At 44.6% G+C, this 24822-nt stretch overlaps 1 protein-coding gene across 2 annotated transcripts in view; it reads right to left on the reverse strand.

The window, feature by feature from the left end:
* Positions 1–3073: 3073 nt before the first annotated feature.
* The window catches only part of SOBP (sine oculis binding protein homolog), a 111661-nt gene continuing 89912 nt past the window's right edge, over positions 3074–24822 (reverse strand). For both annotated transcript variants that reach the window (XM_054279877.1, XM_054279876.1), the window contains 2 exons: positions 15484–17438; positions 3074–3161 (listed from right to left, as the gene is read on the reverse strand). In XM_054279877.1, the coding sequence (XP_054135852.1) occupies positions 15486–17438 (1953 nt within the window). In that variant the 3' untranslated portion in view covers positions 3074–3161; positions 15484–15485. The remainder of the gene's footprint in view (positions 3162–15483; positions 17439–24822) is intronic.

The raw sequence follows: 24822 nt of genomic DNA on the forward strand, positions 1-24822 counted from the left end.
CTACATCCTTTGTGTAATTCCATTCATTTTGTTGGCATCGTACAAGGGATGGATTTGGCCTCAGAAATAAAGCAGGTTTCTCTTGAATAATGTATTGTACCATTTGGTCTGCATTTTCCTCAAGGTTTATGTATTCTTGGATATTTCTCCCCATATATGCAGCTGGAGATATTTTTTCAATAGCAAACAATGAACCGATTCAGCTGTTCAAAGCAGTTGTTCGCATTCTGAATTTTGGGGTAAGATGTTAAGAAAGTATAAGGTGAGCAAATTCTCAGGAAAGCTAAGGCAAGTTCATGATCACTGGAAACATGTGAAGCCAGCTCTAGCCTAGATCACTTTCTCTACCTCTGCTGTCCTGATGATTTTTGACAAGCTGATTCCATTTCTGGAAAAGAAAACCAGTTCACCAGAGAGAATGATTTCTCTTAAGAGTCTGTTGTTTTTCAGAAGAGTGAAAATGTGTGCTAACAATTCTGGACCACTGACAAAAGCAAAATCAATACACACGGCCTTCATTTTATAGCCAAGTTCAGATGAATAAATAGAGATGCAGCAAGCTGTTTACTAGGGAGACAAGCTTCACTCCACATGCCCTTCCAAGCAGGCGTGCTTAGGCTGTTGTTGTTTGCCTTACATGGCTGGTTAATGAAATCAGTCAAATAGTTCCAGAGCTCACCGGACATTTCCAAGCCCTCCATCAGCAGCGCTGGCTGTGCTGGCCAAGAGCTGGGAAGCAAACGCTGTTGTGTGAGACAGCTGTGGCAGAGGTCTGGGGGCACTTGGGAGGAGTTTGGTCCTTTGAAGAACCTCTGATTTCAGGGGGAGTTCATGCATAGAAAAGCCCCATCCTCACAAAAGGTAGGCAGAATACTCCCTGTACATTGCCCCAGAGGCAGCGTGAGAAAAGTGTGTTTGCACAGATCCTCCCGAAATCAATGAAGCTGCAGCCACTGCATCTATCCAGGGATCTTCTCTAAGATCAGGACCTAACTCTGTACTGTGCTAAGTGCAGGGTTTTTTCTCCCCATGCCTTAAACACTGCAGAAAGTGAGAAGTGTCAAGGGAGGCATGAAGATGGAAGGGACATAGATACAGCTTTCAAGAACAACTTACACATATTTTTCTGTGGCTTCAGACTCAGGGGTCTTCTTGTCTGTGACCAGGCAGGTATAGGAATGAATAACTGCATGCACAAAGAGGGGGAAAAAAAGAAAAATAAAACAACAGCACATTTAAGTGCATTTTTTTCTTGGAGATTTATTTTGTTTTAATAAATCTGACACCAGTCAGGGAGAGAGAAAAGCATTGCAAGACCGAAAGGAAAGCAGAGCACGCTGAGGGTGCTTCAGATTCTTGCTCTCTTGAAGACGTTTCATCAAAATGTCTTTGAGCTCTCTCCCTAGACTCAGAAGTTGTTGGATTCCCCCCCCACCCACCCCTTTCTTTTTTGTTGTTTTTTTTTTGTTTGTTTGTTTGTTTTTTTAAAAAGCGAGCTTACTCGCCCGGTGTGATTTCCAAGCTTTCACAGCTCTAATAAATAAGGAGCACCTGTAAAACAGTAGCTTGACTTAAGTGAATCTGTACAAAGGAAAATATAGAAATACAGTATATACATAGTGCTCATAGTGCACCATCACTACAAGGCTCTGTTCAACTGACTCTGCTGCCCTGCTCCCAACACCGCTGACACAGAGACACTGCTCCCTCCTCTCTTCCCCGCAGCAGCCTTATAGAAAAGGTGTACTCTGAACACTCAAGAGTGAACAATTGCTTTATTCGAGTTAGTAAACAGTTACACTGAATCACAAGGTGATCTGAAATTTTTTTTAAGTTTTTTTTTCTTTCTTTTTGATTTTTTGTGGGGTTTTTACATGTTTTTGTATTTTTTTTCTTTTCTTTTTTTTTTCTTTTTTATTTGTCAGAATGGGATACTCCACAACTCTCTTACCAATTCAGTGCCAGTATAACATGCTCTAGTGTACTTTTGGACTCTTGGCTACAACTGTACAAGTGCACACAAGTAAATTCTACCCTGTTATCCTCCACCCACTGATTGAGGATCAAATTGCACATTTCTCTTAACCATGACAGGAGAAAGCAAACAGTGAAACAGAATCATGGGGGATCTTTCTCACTTTACCCTTGTTTTCATTGGTTTGTCCATACCATTCTAATTATCATGAAAGGGCTATGCATATGGAGAGATTGTCTCACTGCCTTCCTGGATCACTGAAAACCATCAGGGTTGAAATTTCATCCAAGTCTTTCGTGACGCCCAGCAAATATTCCCCTCAGATTATTTTACACCTTGAGGGAATTTTGGTCTTTAGTTCAACACTCTTGCTCTGTTCCCAAATGGGGCGCTATTTAGGGGAATTTAAAGAGAAAGCTGAGAAGAATAAACATTTACTGAGTTCTCTTGGCATTCAGTCTCTGAAAAACCACAGTATAAACTATTCATGCTGCTTCTTACATCTGTCAAATCAAAAATTAAAAGCCATAAAAGTGTAACACTGAAAATATGGCATTAGAAAGGATAAAGGTGGCCTTTGTAAAAATAACAAGGAAAGTATATTAGCCAATAAAATATTCTAACTCTTCATTTAAAAGTGCATCATGGGTAGGACAGAGATGACTCTGAAGCGTTGCTACTCCAGTATTACCCCTTTCCCCCATCAAAACTTGAATAGGTCCAAAACCATACAATGCAAATCACGATTCTTAGTGTAGCAGCAAAACCACAGCAGTTTTTCAAAGGAAAAAAAAATTAAAAAAAAAATCCGTATCATTGTCCAGTCTCACATATCTGAACTTCGAAGTCAGTGAGGGAAAAGTACCTATGTTGGTCCATGTGGTTTTTGAAACCCGGGTGAAAAATCCCCCCAGCAAGAAACGAAGAGGAAAAAGCGTTCCAAGAGGAGAAGAGGGGTGGTTGCAGGAATGCTGAGCACACTGTGTGGATCTATGATGTGCTGTCTTCTGGGTCAAAGGCACCCATGGGACCGAGACTTCCTCGGGGGCTTCATGACAGGAAGCTCTTTCTTTGCTGGACTTTCAGCCGGAGGGGTGGTGAGTGGACCAGCTGGTGTCATTCGGTGCAGTGACGTGGTTTGCTCTGCTCCCTTTCTCCATGCAAGGTACCCTGTCAGTGAGCGCTCCTGCAAAGCAGACAAGCAGAGGGGGTCAGGGAGAGCGGCAGGAGGCTCAGTGCAGGCAGGCTGTGCACTGCCTGAGCTCAGGTCCCACACGGCCCCACGCTGGGCAGGCAGCCAGGCCGAGGCACAAGCCCACTGCTCCGGCCTCGCCGGCCCCTCGTGCCTCAAGGGCCATTGGGACACGCAGCCTCCAAGGCCCCTGGAAAGGGAGATGGAGAAATTCCTGTGATACAAAGCTGGAAGCTGATATAATTATAGTTAATTATCAGCAACACCCTGGCAGGTATAAGCTCCTGAGTCTTAGTGTTTCTAGGGGATACTGGGAGATGCACCAGTGATTCCCTCGTCAGCTGGCCACATTAGCTACCTAGCAGTGATTGTCCCCTCTGTCTTCCTACACAGGGAGCTTTAGACTTTATCTCCTTGGACAGGATCTGCTGTCCCCTACAGATTTGGACTGAAACTCTGCAGTACTTATCAGCCTTAGTTTTGGTGCTGGGGCACACTTCCCTTCTCAGTCTGCTCCACCATCTCCCTTCACACTGGCTCCTCTGCAATCCCTCTCAACAACGTGCCTGATCCCCTTGCCAAAGGTCCACCCTCCTTACAGCAGAGACTGGAAGGCACATGGAATATGTTGACTAGCATAAACTTCCATGGCATGGAGACCAGGATATCTAGGTTAAGGAGTAACGTTTGTGCTTTCAGGCAATGTGCCCAGTGAGATGAGCTTCTTTGTGTGTATAGAGAGCTGTGAACAAGAACTAGACTGAGAATTGGGATCTATCCACCTACTAAGGTGAGGCACATGACTGCTTTCTGTCACATTTTTTGGCTTGAAGTCTTGGTGTCAAAAGAGAAGCAGAGAAAATTAAACCTGTAATGTCTGAAACCTCATACTGCTCTCTCTTTCCATACATCAACAGAAATGAATTTCCATTCCTCACTAACCAGTCTCATAGTACATGGACAGCACAGACCAATAAGGGATTTGGGAGGGAAGGCATAAAGAAGTTCAGTGGCTCTTGATGCTTTCTGCCTGGAGCAGAGCTGTGTCAGTTCTGTCTGTTTTCCTGTGGTGCAGATGGACTTAGTGTAACAGGGTGTGCAGAAGGGCAGGAAGGACCTTCCCTGTTGACTGGCTCATATGGCAGTAATCTCGTTTGATGAATGCATCTTTGTAGCATTCCAGTTACAAAATAAAAATCCATATCAGGCATCACAGGCAAAGTTCTGTAAAGAAATGAGAACACACCAGTCATCACTGCTTGGGAGCTCAATGCTACATACCTCGTGCCAGCACTAGCGTGCATGACCAGCACAATAAAGTCAGCTATTTATATCTTCCCCCAAAAAACCCCAAATTACTTTTCAGAAGAGCGATATATGCTCTTCACCCTAGCTGAACCTGCCTTCAACACACATCAAATATTGCTGATCAGATAGAAAAATTGAATCAACCACAAAATAATTTTCATTAGGGTAAAGCCATGGAGCTGAACTTATGTGAGCTGTGCTGAGGTAAGCAGACTGGGTTTTGCTTGCTTTCCAAAGTCAAGTAGGCCTGGGCTGATCCTGGGCTGGAAGACCACCTAGAAGTTAGAGGCAGGCTGTAGTTCAAACCCAGGAAGCAGCATGGAAAAGATGAGGGAAAGAGAACAAGTAAGAAGGCTCATTTCTGCCCTATTGTTAATGTGGGGAGAAGGAGAATAACTCAACTGGATGATGACCCAGCTCAAGCAGGTGGCTTGGAGGTTCATCTGTGTGGGCTCAGATAGTGAGGCAGTGCTCTCGTGCAACAGGTGAGAGCTGCACTGGTGCCCTGCATGGCTGTTAGTCAAGACCTGAGCAACTGGCAGCTGTGACACAGGCTGCACTCACCCACACAGAGCTTCCTCTTTGGCTGATGCCCGACATGTAAGGATTTAAGTCCTTGCCCAGAGCAGCACAGAATTAGAGCATGGCAGGTCAATCTGGCAGCTCAGGCAAAGCCTCCCCACTCTTTGCTCCCTCTCTGCAGTTACCCAGCTATTTCCAGGTGCTGTTGCAAAGCTACAGCCCTTTATTCTGTGGTGGGAATTTTGGTCCTGCCTGGTGGAGCCAAATACTGGAAGTGTTCCTCACTTCCCTGCCCCTCCATGCTGAGGAGCTGGGTGGCTCAGCTGTGGAGAGATGTCCTTCCTCTGCTCCCCCACACCCCAGCACTGATCCCTGAGTATCTGCTCCCAGCACTGCCCAGGAGCCAAGCTGGCAGCATGCTCCTGATGGCCACCAGAAAGAGCTGCTTTTCCACAGTGGCCTCCCCAGCCATGTCCTGCTCCCTCAGAGGGGCCATGTCATTGACATGGCTTTGGACTCATACACACATCCAGATGCACACACAGTTTTTTCCATGGTTGCTTCCCTGTCATTCTATGCCCCATTGAACATTTCTGTCTCCAGATTCACATCTTATTGTTCAGGAAAAATTAGAGACTGGGTGGGGAGGCTGAAACAACCGTTGATGTGGATTGGCATGGCAGAGTTTCCATAATTTAGCACAGCACTTAATTCACCCAGACAATGAATGCTGATGTGCTAAAAGAGGCCTCGTTCATCTGGGACATGCATGGCCCTAGACTAAAGGCACTGCAATTATTTTCTCAGGGAAACTGCTCTGAAGATAAACCACAATAGTGCAGCTAAAGTCAGCATGGGAGCAAGCTCAGCCCTGGAAACACTCGGGAATCATCTGTTACTTGTAATAGTTCTGTAATTTTTAATTTTATTTTTTTTACAATTCTTAAAGCAGTTCAAGCTTCTTCATTAAAACCTTCCCCTTTGAATACTCTATGATTTATCTTTCCATGAGCTAATGGAAGGGATGCCACATTGCAAAAGTCAGGGAAGGCTTTTAGCTCAAATGGGAGAACAAGCTGAGTCCTTAAGCATCAATGCTGGATTTCAAAGACAGTGGTTTCCTTCTGCTCTGACCTTGTAAGCTAAAAAGATCCTCCTCAGCTTTGGGTCACCTGTGGAACTCAGCTCTCCCTTCTACCAAAACATGAGCTGCAATCTAAGCAAACATTGTGACTTTAGGGAATACACTGGGGAAGAGCCCTGGGGTTTGCCTTCTGTGCCTAGGCAGAGGAAGTAGTAAAGACACCCCCAAGTCTATGAATTGTTGCACCATTTTCTCCAGGCTACTACTGACAGAGGGGTCTCTGGTTTATATTTTGGGACATTCTGAGGTATGTACATGGATCATGCAAAGAGGAAAATGCCATCATGGTTTTGGACTTCTAATCTCTACACTGGAAGTGACTCCTATGGCAGACCAAAGAGCCTGCCAGGGCCAGTCCTGATTGTATCTGGGTGTATCTCCACAACAGCAAGGCAGCCCAGTCTCCCCCAGTCAGTACAGCACCAGTGTGTTTGCCAGCCTTGTGAGTAGTGTGCTTTGCCCCACTGGTGTGCAGATGTGGCAGAAGATATGATTTTCCTCTGAAAAAAAAAAACCCAGCCAAGTTATCAACAAATTCTCCCATTCTAAGCTGGGATAAAGTTGAAATTTTGCAAGATATTTTTTAAAAAAATAACAAGAAAGCAACCAACCCCCCCCCCACCCCCCCAAAAAATCCAAACCAAAAAATCAAACTGTACCAAACAAAAAAAAACCCCAAAAGTGAAAAACTGAAATAGAAGGTAAACCAAATCCAGACAGCTTCTACTCTCCCTTCCTGAAAACAGGCAACCACTGTGATTCAATAACCCTTCTTTAAACCTCTGATTTTGTCTGAATCAGAACAGTAACTTCAGTTTGCATTTTGGCAGTCTCCTGTGAGTCTAAACCACTATTCCAAGGTGCTTCTCAATTTTGTTATTCAACCTGATCTCTCCAGTAAAACCAGTTAAATAGCCAGAGAAAGGCAGTTTAACTGTTGGTGGTGGTAAGGAGGATGGTGAGGATGGGTGTTTTGCTGAGGCACAGCCTGTCTCCCTGAGAGAGTCCTTCTCACCTGGGCTACACCTGGGCCTGGCTTTTTAACCTGAAATGTTATTGTGGGCCACAAAATTATAACAATTACAATAACAAAACTTTCTGAAACAGCAATGAAATTTTTTCTTAGTGAAAAGTTTCAGCATCCTATATCACGAAGCAATCAACATTTTCCCGTTTTCCCCATGAACAACTCCACTGTCCATAACCATCCAGGACTGCATGTGTGGCACTGTCCTCACAGGGTTTCTCCCTGGTTTTCACAGCCCTTGTTGTGGTTGTTTTCAAGTCTCTTCAACAGCAGATGCAGACTCATCCAAAAGCAAAGGGGCATGCTCAGGTGGCAAAAATGTCACATGGATTATCTTGTGGGAGAAAGAAGAGGAAAAGCTCGTCCAGAGCACATAAGGAGCAAGTGGGTGAGACCTGGCACAGACCTCAGTGCAGTGCCAGATACCTTAGGGCATCTCCCTTATCCTCAGCACTGAACTGGGCACTGAAAAACCTGGATTGGGCCCAGGTTTAGATTTTCTCTATTTCTCACCCCAAGAAGACCGGAACAATGTTTTTACCACCAACCATTTCAGCAATAATTGGCAAAATGCTTCAAATAAAACTGAATTGGCATTTTAGCTGATCTTTCAAATTTAGGGTCACAATTCAAATTTTCAGTGACTTTGTCATGTATCCTCTCTAGTCGTGCAAAGACTCTCTCAATTGGAGAATTCCTGTGGGAAGGGGCTTTTTTTCTCCTCTTTTTGGATAAGGAATTTAGAAGTGGCAGCACAAGTAGTTCATGAAACCTTATAAATATGTGGAGCATAAGCAGACGACACAAAGTTTTGCATTTAAGCACGTGGGCTCCAAATAAATAGCTGAAAATTGCCTTAACCATAGGTTTCAATATCAATCACCTGATGATGGGATGCAGATCTTTCCAGAGAGGTCAGAATTCCATAGTTATGTCACTCAACACTACTCAATCCCGAAACCCCCTATTTCTTAATTTATTTTTTTTTAATATCTGCCTTCATAGAAGATGATTACATTACACGGCATGAAAGCCCAAAGCTGGGACTGGAAGATGGAGCACAGCAGGGAGTAGGGGTGTCCTCTCAGCAAATGCAGTTCAGTCTCTTTGCCTTTAGATAATTTGTTGTTGAAGGTTGGCTCGAATTTAAGGCAGCAATGTTTCAGAAACACTTGGAAAAGCAAGCCAGCTGCAGGGCGGATATCATTACAAATTGAGACACATGTTGTACAGGAATACCATTCTTTTCAAATACCAGAGTTGTGTCTGGGGAAGCAAAGCCACGCAAAGGAGTTGGAGGCAGGACCTCGAGCTGTAAAGTGCCGGGGGCCTTCAGCTTGCATTAGAGGCACCAAGCACTGAGTGCACACAGCACTGAGCAGGATCAAGCCCAGATATTTAATCAGCTGTAATTTTCATGGTAGAAGCAAACATTAAATAGTTGAGGGCTCTGCAGAATGTTAGAGGTTACTCCAATTCATGGCTGTCACGAGATGACCGCACACGTTTCCAAAGACAACTTTCAGTCCTGCGAGTGCACTGCAGCTCATTATCAAAATAATGTAAATAAGGTCATTATTAGGAGGTCTCAGCTGTGAGGCTTTGACTGGTGGAGGCAGCCAGAAACGTGCTTACCTTTATGGGACCAACAGGAGAAACTCAGCAGGTAATCTGGAAGCAAAAATTGCTTCAGAAAGTCTTGCTTGCCATTGTCTGATTTCTGCCTGACTTCTTGCTCAAAGAGCTTTGTTTCTACTTTTCTTCAATCTTCCACTGTGTTTTTTCAAACAATAATTTAATTTTATTTAAAATCTATACCTCACTGCTTGAGTATGTCCAACTTTTTTACAACCACAGTCCTCAAAAGTGTTTTGCTCTTTTCTCTCCCACTTTCAGGTATTGCTGTTAAATAGTTTATAATCTTCTCACAGTTGTTCAGAGCTCACTGCTCCGCACTGAGGTTGGCCATGGTGTTTCAGAGTCAAGATTCACAAAGGCTGTGAGGTGCTTGGCTCCTCATCAGATTTCAGTGGCAATCAGACACATGCCATCCAGCATCTTGGCCCCTGCATGTCAAGGCAATCGATGTCTAGATGATGTTTTTACAAGTGTTTTTACAGGAGTCTGTTTTACTATGGTCTTTGTTGTTAGGGACTCTGTATTTAATTATGAGTGGTGCTTTCCTCCCCACCCCCATAAAATTTCCCTGTACCACTGACTTTGGTAGCTCAACAGCACAAGGACAGGCTGATGAAGAGCTCGAGTCTCCCCGTAGGGCTGTTTCACACTTAACACTTTTCAGTGCAGTCAAACCCACTTTGAACCAATTTAAATAAGAGGAGCATTTTAGACCTTGTAAGTATGAACGTGCCTGAACGGTCTTTAAAGCCTGGCAAAGAATTATGAGCAACTCATTGTTTCAATATGAATGTGAGTTGCACCAACTTAGGGAATGCATGGTGCTTATTTCAGTTCAAATGATTTTAATTTCATAAGACAATTAAAACTAATAATGGCAAGTAAACACGAAAATTATCTTTGAAATTGGTGGTCTGAGGTCCTGGGAGCAGTCAGGTAGGCTACAGTCTGTAGGTGTCATAGCTTCTTCAGATTTCTTTGGGTCTGTCAATAGAGCTATGCCTTTTCTGGCTGTCAAGTTCTGTCCGTGTGTGTTGTTTGCCAACAGCCCTAGATGATTATTACCTTTACAAATCGGACTAGGTGTAGTTATTTTCTAAACTGAGTTCAAGAATCAGATTTCATATTTGAAACATGTGCCCTAGGAGGTTTTATAGAAAAGCAGGAGGAGCCCATCAGAAATCAGCACTTGCTCCTTTGATTCAAAGAGTGTGCAGTGATCTATGGCAGCGTACCACGAGCCTGCTATTTACTGCCACTGAGACGGAAGTTAGCACTCCCACACCCCGGCAGCAAGATGTGGGAGCTGAAAGCTACCCTGGAAGTATGTCATTTTATACTTCACTATTTTGAGAACCTTTTTTTTCTTTCCTTTTTTTTTTTTTTCCTGGGAAATTCTTTTTCTGATTTAATATACCTGAGAAGGTATACAGGCAATTTTGAAACATAAGATCACACTGCCAGAGCCAGGCAGCTCTCAAGGGCAAAGCTTCAGTTCCAAGCAAATGTGTTTAAAGCTTTGTGGTGTTAAAAGTCTCTCCTCTACCCCTTTGGATAAATGGAAAATTTCTGTAGGCTCATAAGAAGCCAGGTGAAGGAAAACTTCTGAAGCAGAAGAGTAGGTGTTAAGTGTATGAGTCCAATTACTCTGCTGATTTAAATTAGTTTGGCACCAGTGGAACTATATCCAGTTAAAATTAGCTAAGGCTCTAGCCTGTAGTACCATGTCAACAAAGATGATTAGCATAGAAATGTGTTCAAATACAGAAAAACTATTTTCAACTACATCTTTAAGGTCAAATTTTGTCAGAGCAATCTGGGCAGAGGTAAGAAAGATGTTGGTAGATAGATACCACAGTGACAGAGGAGATCTAAAATCCCAAGGAGGTCAATAGCTATGCTCCTTCCCTCAGGAATCCAGACCAGAGTAGGAAATCTTGTGCTGGACCATTATGGGCAGAGGAGCTCAAAGTGGGATATATACTACTTCTGCTCTGAACTGAGTGTTCTGCATGCTGTATATTTTTACGAGTACAGTGCACGGACTAGACAGCTGAAGGTTTGGGCCTCTCACTTTCAGCAGATGCTGACCCCGAGACATACAGGTTGGCTCTGTAGATGGCCATACACCTACTATTTCCATTACTTCTGGAAGAAATTCTGCTGTCACAAGCAGAAAAACTCTTTCCTTTCCTGACCCCTCTGTCCCCAACACAGGATTACACAACACACACACATACGCACACACAGAAGCTAGTTGTGAGTTTAGCATGTGCCACTTCGTTCTCTCATTTAGTTTAACATAACTATCATGTTAAATCCAAGCAGACCTCAGTGTTTTAATTTCTTTGCTTTAGGAAACACTGACATCAAAGCTAGCGGGTAAAAACTGATCCCGCCAGGGCATAAAGCATGTAGGCAGGCAACACTAACACTGCTAATTTTAGAAACTCACATTGCTCAAACTTGAGAATATAACGCTCAACAGAATACTCTTCCTAGCTTCATTCCTTTATCATAGCAGGACTTTGGCACTGAGACATCTTTTGATAGTTTTTCAAATTGCATCAAGTTAGAACAGCTTGACAGTCCACATCCTGATGGAGAAACTAAACTTTCACATCAAGGATTATGTTGCTGATTAGCACTTTCAATAATCAAGTAATTGGTACATTAAATAATCCAGAAATTGGCAACTTGCCCAAAAAGGTCACGCTTGCACTGATTCCTTTTTAGAGAGTCCATGTTGCTGTTACATGAATTCAATCTGTCTGTCCAGAACTCTAGCGTAAAAATATTTGGCTAATTTCCTTCTTGTCACACAATTTGATGGAAAATAAAATCCAGGAAAAGTTGCACATTAGAGCAATATGTTCAGATTTTCCAATTCAAGTAGGTGAGAAGCAAGAGGGAAAAAGACAACTGGCTGGACTTTTTTTCTCCCAGGTTAGTGTAGCCAGCGCTATCAATACAAACCTCCAAGGGCCCAAATCAACGCACTTGTTAGTGCAGCTTCTATCCTCTTTCTAATTTATTAGAATTTCTATGAGGTTGGAGTCTCTCTTAAGACATCCTCCCCACAACTGGACTGCAGAAGAAGGGTTTTATCTCCTTGCTTCCTGAGGCCTGGGCAGGAGGAACTAACCCATGGGCATGGCAAAGCTCAGGGCTGCGGGTGCAAGAGGCTACACTGATGTTCTCGTCTGCACAGACACAGACAGGCTCAGTCCTCACAGGCAGGGAGGGCAGAAATCTAAGGCAGAGCCCTTTTGCTCCCCCAGACTGGCTATGACCAGCAATGCTGAAATAGCAAAAGAAAGGCTCTTCATGAAACCACAGAGTCCTCACCTCAAATTAATCATCAGAGCTGCACAAATCACTCGTGCGTGCCTTGAGGCGCTCAAAACCCACCCGCATTTCACTGAGGTACCCACTGGAATGAGACGGTTACCATGCTGTTTACTTCTGCAGGGTATTTGGAATATCCTCTTTCCCTTGGAGCACTTAGGGACTCTGGTCTCCCAATATCTTCTGCACAGAGGCTACTTCTTTTCTTTTCCTGGAGGAATGAGGGGATGGACACAGACTAATAACCATCACCATGCCGTGCTATGCTACTCCACAAGCCCCAGGGGTATGGCAGACACCTGGGCTGGGCTTCTTAACTTCCAGTGTCTGTGTGGAAATCTAGGTCTGTGCCAGTCACCCTAAGTTTACCTCATTGCAGGCAGAAATAGGCACTCCTAGGGCACAATTCATTTGAGCTGTCATAGTTGTTGACTCTGGGATGAGCTCAGCTGTCTCTTTGAAGTGCCTGCTTCTCTAGGTTAAAGAGAGAATTTAGACAATTAGCTCAGCTGCATCTTTGTTACAGATGTCTGTATTGGGTCAGATTAATCTTGCCTGGCAACCTGAAAATTTTCCTGTAAGACAACCCTTACACTGAGGCAAAGAAATATGAAAAACTCAGGATGAAAGGGAAAATCGCTATTCCTGAGGATAATCACAGTGGCAGTTATTGACATTTAGAGAATACAAAGGGCTGAGGACAGTAACTGAATGATAAAGAATCCTTGTCTTTCTAATGCAGCTTGTTCAGTTTGCCAACCTTCTCTCTCAAATACTATCTGTGATGTCATGAATAATCATGTCAACAGGCAAAAACACATTACTCAGTGAAGCCAGAACTCTCTCTGAGGGTTTAGGCTCTGGCTTTGAATGTTACTAAACTCTTCTTGGGACTGGGACCTTGAAGAGGCAGCACTGCTGCAGCCTGGATAGTCCAGGCAAGCAGAAATAGATGCTAAGAACCAGCCTGTCTTTGACTACAGAGTAAGCACATAATATGCAAATCTTCTAGCACTGTCTTGAAATAAGCAGCTATGAGGAGCTTCAATGAGGTAGGAAAGGGTTAACCATGGCCCTATTAAAATTTAATAAAAAGGACACAGCCAAATAGTGGCCTTCTCACTAGATCAAATCACTACCCCTAGGTAAAAGCAGGCATACATTTATGAAGGGAATCTTTCAGGCTCCAAAAGTAACACAAGGGTTTGCAATAAAGATATTGCTGCTGAGGGACATACATACCATACCTCAGGGGTGGGTAGGGGGATCCCCACTAATAGGACCTAGGAGTGTGTAAAGATTTAAATATTAATTTGACTTTCAAGTGCCTGTATATGCTGATTACTAGTCCAAGAATGTGATAGTTGTCCTCTCTTCTTATTAGTGTATCTTTTATGTGCGTCAACACATGCTGAGAGCAAAGAATAATGGTTATATTCCACCGAAGAAAATAAATAAATACTGTTGGTGATCAAGGGAAGAAATGTTTCCAGCCCTGCAACAAGCACAGGGAAGGCTGTGTTAACAAATGAGAAGGCAGTCCTGGCTATACTATATATCTTTGATGGTACAATTAGCCCACACTGATGGAGCAGGGAGATACTGCAATGGCCCAGATTACACAGCCTGCTGCTGCTATCTGTGGCTGTAGGTGCCAAACACCACCGCAGTCATTATTTGTGCTACTAGGAACAGGGATTTACTGGAGGCTACAGAATATTCCATGGATTGTAATGAAATCTGGCATGTCACCAAGCCACATCCGGCTAAGCATCAGTATTTTACTGCTGAACAGATTTCTTGCAACACCCACCATTTCCCCTTTTCCTGAAAGAAGCTCTTCGTGCTTGTGAATCTAAATAAATTCCATTACATTAGTTTTGTTAAGGAATATATTCAGTGCAGGTAGCACAGCGTGCAGCTGCAGTGCCAGCTGCAGGTTGAGCTCTGGGGGGGCCAGAGCCCAAGCCTGAGCACCAGGCAAGAGAGTCGGAATGGGCACTGATCCTTTCCATAACAAAGGACACAGGGTGACCACACACCCCCAACAACTCCCAGGCTTCCCTGTGCTTAGACTCTGAGGGTATACAAGGAAAAAAAGCCCAGGGTTCCTTTGCTCTGCATCCCTACTCAAAGGCATCAGATCGAGCTGTTGTTTTGTTATTTATTTATTGCACCACGATGAAATTGTTATAATGATTGGGATATCTGAGAACTCTGATGTGGAAAACCTGGGGTCGAGCCAATGAGGAAACCTGGTCTGATTGTGTGAGTGTGGGATGTGTAGCTGTGGAGGGGCTTTGTCCCAGCTCAGGTGGTCCAAGAGTGACTGCCAGAGCCGTTCTCGCATGGTCAGACAGGGAAGATTCATTAGACAGTTTCTCACTCGCAGGTTTGAAACATCAGACACATACTAAACAAAGAGTTTTACAAAGGTGCTATGCTATCAGAGGGATTCAGTAGGCTGGAAATTGGAAACGAAGGATGAGAGGTTTCTGCATATGGAGCACTGTCCTCGGACAAGCCAAGGAGGGTGGTGGAGATACCCAAATCTCTGGCTTGCTTTGCAGCCCTACCAGGAGCCACAAACATACACCAAGCACTGGGCTGGGGCAAATCTCAGCTGCTTTTTTAAGATGGGAGACTTGCACCAAAGGCAGATACCTCAGGAAGGGCAGTAAAGCCCCATGGCAGAGGTTTTGCTGCAATAAGCTATAGTGGGCAGGTCCCAAACAGCAGGCAGTCCCTAAGCACCAATACTCCAGAAAGGAAAGCCCATGGAGAGGAGTTCAGTCTCTCGAGAACAGCTCAGTGGAAAGCCAGGGTGCAGTGTGGAGGCAGATCAAAGTGAGATGGTTGGAGGTGACCATTTGCTAAGTCCATTGGATCTGAGCTAGCAGGAAGCTGCTGGGTCATCTGGCTCTGTGCTACGCTGCAGGGCAATTTCAGTGCTCGTGAAGGCTTGAGCTGCTGTGTAACTCAGCTGGAATAAGTAAGCAGATTAATGGCCCAGACCTGTACCATATTCTAGGCAGAAAACCACTGATTTTGACATACACAGCACAATAACTTCACAGCCAGAACCATCATGACATGTTCTGTGACCAAAAGTGTAATGAGGCTGCTGATGAATGGAGTACTGACAAGTACAGATGCAATACAACACAAAAAACAATACTACAACACAAATACCAGTAGTTTTCTGACAGTGCTCATAAATTGAAATTTGTATCTTTCTCTTTCATGAAGGCCATATCCACATGAGTTTGCCCTCACACCTGAAAATACTGAATTCTATTCACACAGAAGGTAGTAGTGATTACACAAACCTTTACTTATTCTGATTTCGAATTCGGAGACACCTCCTTTTCAATGGTGGCTCCAGATCCTCTGGCCCTGTGCTGAGCATTGGCGTTGAGATAATGCACGGCGCAATAGCAGTCTTTTCTGCTGGTTTTGGCACAGGCTGGATCACGCAGCCTGTCTTGGGCAGCATCCTCAAAGCATACGCGTGGTCCTCGTCTGCTGGATTGTTAAGGTTCGGGTCCTGTTTGTCTCCCCCAGCCAGGGGCTCCTCCCCAGCCTTCTTGCCAGCCTCTCCCTCGAGGTGGCAGTTCGAGGCGCAGTTGTTCTCCTTCACGGACTCCAGCTCGCTCACCGCCAGCTCCTCTGGGGACTGGGGCTTTTTCGGCTCCTGGGGCGGCTCCGGGTTCTTGGAACCCTCTGTGCTCTTTGTGCCATTCACAATGACGTTGCACACCGCTGCACCAGCTTCCAGTCCTGGCGTGCCAGAGGCCAAGGAGACGGGACAGCAGTGAGCTCCGTCACTGCACGGTAACGTTTTTGAGTCAACTGGGCTGCAGTTGTCCCTGCAGTCACTGCAGTTCCTTTTGTCTGAGCTACCAAAAGCCAAATTTACAACACTGTTAGGTTCACGTTCAACTTTCACCTGGGCGTGCAGAGCCCTGTGGATGACATTGTGCAGCCTAGACCGGTGGCCCACTGTTAGGTCTATCACACCGTCCTGTGGACCCTGTAGCACGCTGGGGAAACCAAATTTACTGTTCGCTGGACTACTAGGTCTGACAGTTAAATCAACAACTTCATTTTTACTGTGCTCCTGAAGCACTTTAGCTTGATTAAGGGACTGGCCTGAGCAGCTCGGTGATGAGTCAGAGGATTTGGATGATCCTTGCTTTGACTCTCGAGGGGATGAAGAGCTATTGGTTGGCTTTGCCCCAGGCGTCTCGCTGGAGGTACTTGGAATGAAGCTTTCGCCATTGCTGGAGAAGCCGTTGGGGGGTTTGGAGTCGTTGATGTGAGGGATGGGGATGGGAATGGGGATGGGAACAGGCAAAGGGACAATGACGGGATATGGCACTAGTAGAGTTGGGGGTGGCACCAGTGGGGCGAGGGATGGCAATCCAAAGTTCATCATCTGTGGCATAGGCATAGGACCATTTGGCATCATGCTGACAGGGGGGAAAGGAAGACTGGGCAAAGGAGCTCCGGGAGGGGGAGGTGGCAACAAGCCAGGAGGATTCCCAGGCATGGTAGGTGTTGTGGGGGGATGGATATGGGGGGAAAGCATTGGCCTGTGCATGGGGCTAGAGGTGGGACCCATATTTCTGGGGCCACCTGGTGGGGGACCAATTCCAGGAATCATTGGATTTGACAGAGGGCTGTTAGGATTTGAGGCATGGTGAGGTGGCCCACGAATAAACGGTGGACGGATTTGCTGCATAATTTGCTGTTCCATGAATATGGGCAGAGGAACTGGCCCACGGTTTGTCATCACCATGGGAGGACTGCGAGGAGGGACACCAATTGGAGGCACAATGCTAGCAGGTGGCTGGACAGAAACTGGTGGAATATTTGGATTCTCACTGATGGGAATAGGTTTGGGAACTGGCGTGGGGATTTTAGTGACAGAGCAGTTGGCAGTGTCAGACGGAGAGGCAGTGGTAGACACTGATGGTCCAGGGCCTTGAATTTGGCCAGCTGCAGACGCTGGGGATGGGGCTTTTCTCCGAGCATCTGCTAGCGGTATATTCCAAGAATCTGGAGTCAGCAGCTGCACCCCAGTGCCTTCTGCTTTATTTTCGACTGGAGGATGTAATGTACTGCACAGTCCAGCTGGAAGATTGGCCTGTGTCTCTTTGTAGAAAATGTCCATTTTGTACTGATTGAGACATTTTGCACTGCAGAACTGAAGCCTTCTTTCCCCGTCCCCAAAATCCAGATACTCTTTTGTGTGTCTTATGTGCTTACACCAGTCACATACCTACAACACAGTAATAAAATCAAATCAGGTAAGAAAAGCAATCTTCTCTTCATAGTGTTATTTTAAGAGTAATTTTTCAGTTGCTAAACACATTATTTTTCTAACAGGAAAAAAAGAAGTCGCATTTGTGAAAACTGCACCTTTCCCCCCCGCCCCCAACATATTAATGAATTGAATGCCACTCCCTTTTCTGGCTCCCATGATCTCAGTTCTACCTTACATGATGCTTTACACATCTTAAACCCAAAGCACAGAAAAGAATCCTCAGCTGGCATAAACTGTTATAACATGCATATGTAAGCATACAAAGTCCATATGAGTATGGCTGTGATCACTCCTTGGTGGCAATCTAAGACGCCTGTGCCATCTGAGATGCCACGCTACACAAGGAGTGCGAGAACTGGAAAAGGACTCAGAATTGCTGGAAATGAATGCAAACCATTCTCTGCTAAACTGCAGCCCACAGTAACATTTAGTATTCTACCAAGGGTATCAAATAATAGGCTGGAAAGAGTGTGATATTTCAAAATGGCATCACAAAGCAAAAACCATCACTGATTCTTTGCCCTTCATTCCAAGGAGAAACTTGGAAAAAGTTGGGATATTTGCGTACGGTTCGAATAGTCCCAATTTGTGATGTTTCAGCAAGCTGGAATTATTTTCTGAGATGTTTGCCCACTCTTGTGTACAAGTCACTTTGAGTAAAACTTCTTGGCAAGCAAGGACCTGTTCAGCAACTCTCAAATACTACGGCAAAAAGTTTGCATTGCAGGCTCAATTTTGTTTTGTTTCTCTGCTTTCCATTTAATCCTTTTTTTGTGTTGCTGTTGGTGTGGTAAAGGCACAGCCAATTTTTTTTAAAATAAGGCTGCAGAACTAATTAAGCTGTGAAAGGTTTTCCCAGTTGTAAACCACTAGACACCAAAGTTCAAAAAATAGTCATTCTAGGCTTCAGAATCCATTACTTCAGAGAAATTATTGTGATTTCATTAACACATTAATTTTGCAACACCAACAGCTCTCACAGATGGTGAAGACATGATCTACAATTCAAATATGACTCTTGTTTGCACAAATGCCTTTCCTTCATATGGCATTTTAAACAAGAATTAATATGAGTAATCTTGCCATAGCTATAAACAGATAAACAGATGTCAGATTTTTCAGTGCCTCACTTTTTTGACAGAATTTTACACACACAAAACCCCCCCATTTTTGTCATTTACATTAGTTCTCAAAATACTCCACTGACAGAGATTTTTGGTGCTTTCTATCAGCATGTTGAGCCTATGACCATGTCATAATATATCCTGGTATTGTTTGCTCTGCCTTTTCCAAATAGCCCACATTAGCTTGTTTTGAAATGACTCTATCTTTTGTACAGAGGAAAAAAAATACACAAAAAACCCCAAAGAAGACTATGATTGTGAAAAGACTGCATTAAAAGGATAATTAATTTTAATAACTATTGGCCATATAAACAATTCAAAACAACATATGCTGGGCATCTGATTACCCATCTCATTTAACTCTCAGCTTTCCTTTAATATAAACAGTGGCGACATTCTTGAGTTTTCAGTAATATATCTTTAATGTATATAGACACACACACACGGTATGCTATGGCTATTAGCCCATTTAACTCCTCCACCTTTTGGATACCCTGCCAGGTCACTGTTTCTTTCCCTCTTGCTCCCCTCCCCATTCACACACACAGGCACACACTCCCTCCTCTCTCTTATCCCAACATTTAAATCAAGCTAAATAATCAGTCGAGAAGCAGCAACCCCTAAGTCAGCCCTGAAGTTTGTGAATGCAGGACCCAGATTTTTAGCTTGGGCATGCAGACACTGTGCCCTGTGAGATAAAGCAGAGGGGCTGCTGGTGCTGCTTGGCACATGTGGCATCAGTAAGGCTGTATTTCCAGCATGGTGCCCCGTGGCAAAAAAGGAAATTTCCTGGTGCAAACAAGTCCAGCCCTGCATTGAACATACAGTGACGTTGTCACACCCTGAAATGTGTGGGCAAAAAGGCTGTGAAATGCACAGAAGTGCTGGGATAAATGCCTGCACTGCCATGGTGCATGCATCCCCCAGGCGTGGGGCAGATGGGAAAGGAGGAGTGCAGCAAGCAGGGCAGAGGGGACAATGCCACTTCCAATAGCTCCTGGATTTTATCAGGTATCAGCCCTCCACAGGAAGGCTCAGGGGCCATCACAGACGGCCCTGGAGCTTGTGCTGCAAATAGCGCAAGCACACAGCAGTGGTACTGAACCATCCTGCACATTTGGCATGGCTGTGGGTTTGCCACCCACCTGGCAAGGCAGCACACATGATGGAACCATCCTGTAATCAACCTCCTGAAATTTTCTGGCTTGTCACTGTTTTCAAAGCAGACAAAAGGGGAATTTGTGAGTCTACACTATGAGGTAATAAGATACATTTAACTCAGTAGAACTGCTGAATTTACCTTAAAGTTATTTCTGAGTGAGAACTCACTGCTGTAGCCATAAAATGCTATCTATTTCGCATGCATGGAATCAGGATGTACTCCACCACACTCCTCCTGCTGCTTGCAGAGTATGCTCTTGCCCCAAGGGCAAAGATGCAGAGACTCCACATGTACCCCAGGAGATGTACAAAGAGATACCAGGAGCTCCCACACAGCTCCTGAGGCAGGCTGGGGCAGCATGAAGCCCACCCTGGCCCACCACCATCTATTTGCAGTGGAAAGACAAGGAGGAGAGTGGCCTCAGAGGTGCCTGCAGAAAGGGATGGAGCAGGACTTCAGGTGCATCTGCAGTGAAGACTTGCCCTTCCTTTGGGACAAGGAATAAACCACCTTGTAACCCCTTGCCAAAGAAGCGCCTGAGAAATATGAGAGAGTAAATCCAGTCTCCTTCTCTTTCTAGGAAGAGCCCCATCCGTGACCTTAATTAAAGGGACTGAAAGAGAAATACAGCTCCACAAAAAATTGTGGCATCTTTTCTAATAATTTAATCTTATTTGTTAGCATTTGCAAAATTCACTGAAACACTCCACTGTATTATTGCTGAATTGATTTGTTTATCTCCAGTGGGCTCCTGTGTCTCTCCTGGCTAAACAAATATTTTCTCTTCCTTGGTAAAATATTTAGAAATCCTGCTTACAAATTCTCTGCTGATTTCTCCAATTTTCAATAATTCGGTGAGGAACAAGAAACTCTGCCTCACTCACATATTGATCACATACCCTTCTGTATATTTTATCACTAGATAAAATTAATTAAAGCCAGAGAAATTAAAGGCAGCAAATCTATTCCTCTGAATACCCCGCACAGACCAAATATTCCATAATTATCTCATTGATTTAATGCAATATCTCAAAGTGTTGAAGCTACAACATCAGTCTAAAACGTCCATCTTCTACATTCATGTATTTCATAATTTTCTTTTGTTTTTTCTCTCATTCTTTTTACTTACATAAGCAATCAGTCTGTGCTGCTTAGTTAAGACAAAAGGTATAAAAATGTGGGACTCATATGCAGGTAATATGCAGGTAACAACACCTCACAATACCATAGTAAAAGGCAGAAAAACTGTCTCTACAACAATGAGGAAATTAGTAAAGGAGAAAAAAAAAATATCACTTAAGAATTAATGAATCAAGTCTGTCTTACAGAATTGATCATTTAAGATGAGGTCAATGAATTTATGATACAAATGGCTATATCACTAAAGGTGATAAAATGCAGCAATATCATTCATTTTACATCTAACGATGTGCTCAAAGTAATTACAGATTTCTTCTAAAAGCCTACACTGATTAGTTCAGATGTGATAGGTAAAACATATATATCTCTCCATTCAATAAAATAACATTTTCTTATCTGTAGAACACACAGCTGATGTCTTATCTGTTTAAGTACTTGCATTCTGTATGGAACATCACTGTTCTTCACAACCAGCTCAGAATTTCTCTGCTCATGTATTCCCTTTCCTTCCCTTTTCCTGCCTTATTCCTTCTTTTCGTTGTACAACCAAGAGAAGAGCCGAACTGTTGCAGAGTGCTTATTGACACTGCCCATTGGATTTGGGAGTGCTCACACATGGGAGCAGCTCCCTAGGTTTCAGTGGGATTAGTCACAAGCATTCATGCTGTAGGATCACATTTGGAGGCCCTGACCCAGCACCAGTGGAAAACAATGAAGAGGCTCCTCTTAAATGCAATCCATCGGCTTTGGGTCTGTTGCCTAACCCTGGCCCCTGCTCACCCTGGAGTCATCAAGAGCTTTGTTCCCAATCTCAACAGCAGCAGAGACAGGGACAGGGATTTTGGAAGGAGCTGCAGGAGAAACACCCAGGAAGAAAATAAATGCTGTGAGATTGAGTTACAGACATTTCCTAAAAAACATAGGCACAGCCACCATTTTGCACATTTCTACCAACAGGAGGTTGGACCAGTAGTGGTGTCACTGACAATAAGCATGAACATTTATAAGATAAGAGGGTGAAAACTTGCAAGGTGCTAACAGATCTCCTATACACCTTCATCTCTCTTGGAAAACACTTCTAGGACTGCTCTGGGAGAAGCACACTTCACACCATGAATGCCAGAACATGAATCCTGAATGACAGAAAGATCAGTATTAAGATAACGGCCTATCTCATTCAGCTGCAGTGCAACAACCCTCAAGAAGATTAAATTTACCTAACTGGGGCATATCCAAGGCTAAACAACAGAATGAACATTCCTTCAGTACATTTAATGTATTTATATTTTGGTGGCAGGTTGCCAGCATGCTACTTATAAGCTCAGTGACTTGGTATCATTTATCTGCTTTCCTGTGAAACACACAGCAACCTACACCAGGAGACAACTCAGAAGACACTGCATCAGCAGAAACACAGCTCATGCCCGAAATGGGAACACTGAGGAAGCCAGCACTGAGGGATCCCGTAATGCTCAGATGTCTCTAATACAAAGAGCGGGAATAAGGCCATTCCTGTTGGCATCCATATCTTTATTTTGATAGAAACACCCAAAGTGGAGTCCAGACATGGCTACAAGGCTGCCTCGCAGGCACAACACAGGATCCTGCTGTGCCCAAAAGGGCCTGGACTCCAGGCACCAGGTAATTAATACTTAAATCAATTGGCTGTCAAATGCAGGCACAAAGTTCACACATTGGTGCAGTCCACCACTAACTTTTGAAGAATAATCTAGTATCAGACACTACTTCATTAAGAAATACACTTGGCAAAACCTGTTTGCAGAGGTATTTACACCAGCCCTAGAGAAACCAGGAACAAGCAGCAATGGAAAAAACCCTGCTGTGATGAAAGATTCCCTGTGCCTCTTACACAATGCTTTGGACAACTATCAGCTCCATGGTAAAGCTTGGCAAGAGAACAGAAAGTGGTCACTAGGGCAAAGACGTGCCATTTTCAGCTTCTCCAGAACCAGAAGGTGACTGACAAAGCTCCTCTCCTTGCTCAGGACAATGCCACTGGGGTGGCATTGCCTTGCACAAGTGAGGGTTGAATCACATCTGAGGACCAGGATTTTATCAAAGATGCTGAACAGATGCTGAAGATTATCAAAGACTCATTTCTTGGCATAAAATCCATGTATTCTACTTTGCTGAGTAGTTCCTATTTCCTTTTCTCACTGTGGTATCCAAGTGCTGTCTCTTTATATACATTCAGGCATATGTTCTGACTTCACGAACACCACTGCACATTTCCTATATCCTGTTCTGGCCCTGGTTGCCTTTCCTTTTAGCCCAGACTGGTCCTGGAAAGGTCTGGGAAGATGCCTGAAGTTTCCAGTACTGCCACCCAGTCAGGATGTGTGAGGCATGGAGGCAGAGGCTCCCACCCCATCCCAACAGCCACAAGGTGAGGACACAATCCCTCTTCCCTCCTGCCTTGCAGCCCACTGAGAACCCAACACACCAGCCATATGTTTTTCTGCAAGGGCTCAAGATTTTTGAAGTCTGCCAAACATTGGACACAGCAAAAATCTAGAAATTAGGAAGTGGCTAGAAACACACATACAGAGGTTTCTAGCACACAGCCAAATGAGTCACAGTAGTGTTCTAGCACACAGCTCAGTCACACCCTTTGCAGAGCACCCAGCAGCCGCCGCAGCACGGACACCAAGGCACCCTGAGACCCAGGCCCCCTTGCAAGGCTGTGAGCACTCCCAGCAGAACACCAGGGGAAAATTCGGTCAATCAAAAGGAAAGAAACCTAGATCTATGTGTCCTGCTGGACTATGTAGCCAACTGACTCCAAAGGAGCATGAAACCTCTCTCTGCTGTCCTCAACAGCTCCCCAAGCTTGTTGGGCAATGTGGCTATCTGCAGCCTCCCTTCTTTTCTCCATTTATCCATCAACAAGGCTTCTCTTCAGAGCAGGTCACCTAAAAGGTAATCCCCTCATAGAGCCCACCTGCAATGCTAATCCTGCAAATGGCTCTGTTTCTGCAGTCTGTTGCCTGATTAAGAACTGAAAAACTTTGGGGCAAGAGCTGTACCTCAAGCGTTAATGTATCTAACACTTGTGAGCACAGAGAAGCTCTGGCCCCAGTGGAGCTCTGGGTTAGACTGAGACCTCCTGCAAACATCAGTTTGGGTCTGTATCAATCTTCACCTCCTCTTCTGCTCACCTTCTGAGGATAACTTGCTGCAGAATAGCCCCTCAGGAGCCAAAGCCCCCATCAGGCTCTGAGTTCTTAGCACACACACCGATTTGACACAAAAATTGTTCCAAGGAATTAAAGTTCCCTTTTAGCATTTCCTGGCTCAGAAAAAGACAAATATGAAGAAGAGCAAGGAAGGCACACTGCCATGCCAGTTGAGAAGGTGGGCAGGTGAAGATCTGCAGAAGGACACAACCATGCTCAGAAAAATAGAGTCAGAGTGAGGAAGAGGGGGATAATGTGTTCCACCCAGAGAGGATAGAAAATGACAAACTCATTGGAGAGGTAAGCAACAATCAGCACAATAGCCTAATGCTGTTGTGCTTTTTTCACAGCTAATTGAGTTATCACAAAAGGTATTCAGCTGCCAGCACCCAGCGCCAAGAGATAGAGTGGGTGCAGCCTTGCCAGGAGCTGCTGTCGCTCACCAGCGTGTCCCACATTTCTCTGCTTGATCCTCCTCCAAAACACCCACACTCAGGCTTCCTCCTGACACGGACCAGGCAGCCTGGGGCACAGCCAGGGCTGGGCAGGGTGTGCAGGATCTGCCTGTCCAGCACTGCAGCCGCTCTGTGCTGGCCCATGGGGCTGGGGGCTTTGTCTGGAGGTCCCCAGCAGGCATCAGACTGTCCCTGAAGGGGGAGGGCAGCTCACAGTGTCTACTTTGAAGACAACTATGACTAAGACCCAGCTGTCATGAC

The sequence above is a fragment of the Melozone crissalis genome, unplaced genomic scaffold (genome assembly GCF_028551555.1).
Source record: "Melozone crissalis strain CALT ecotype California unplaced genomic scaffold, PUWL_Pcris_2 ptg000027l_1, whole genome shotgun sequence".
NCBI classification, from domain to species: domain Eukaryota; kingdom Metazoa; phylum Chordata; class Aves; order Passeriformes; family Passerellidae; genus Melozone; species Melozone crissalis.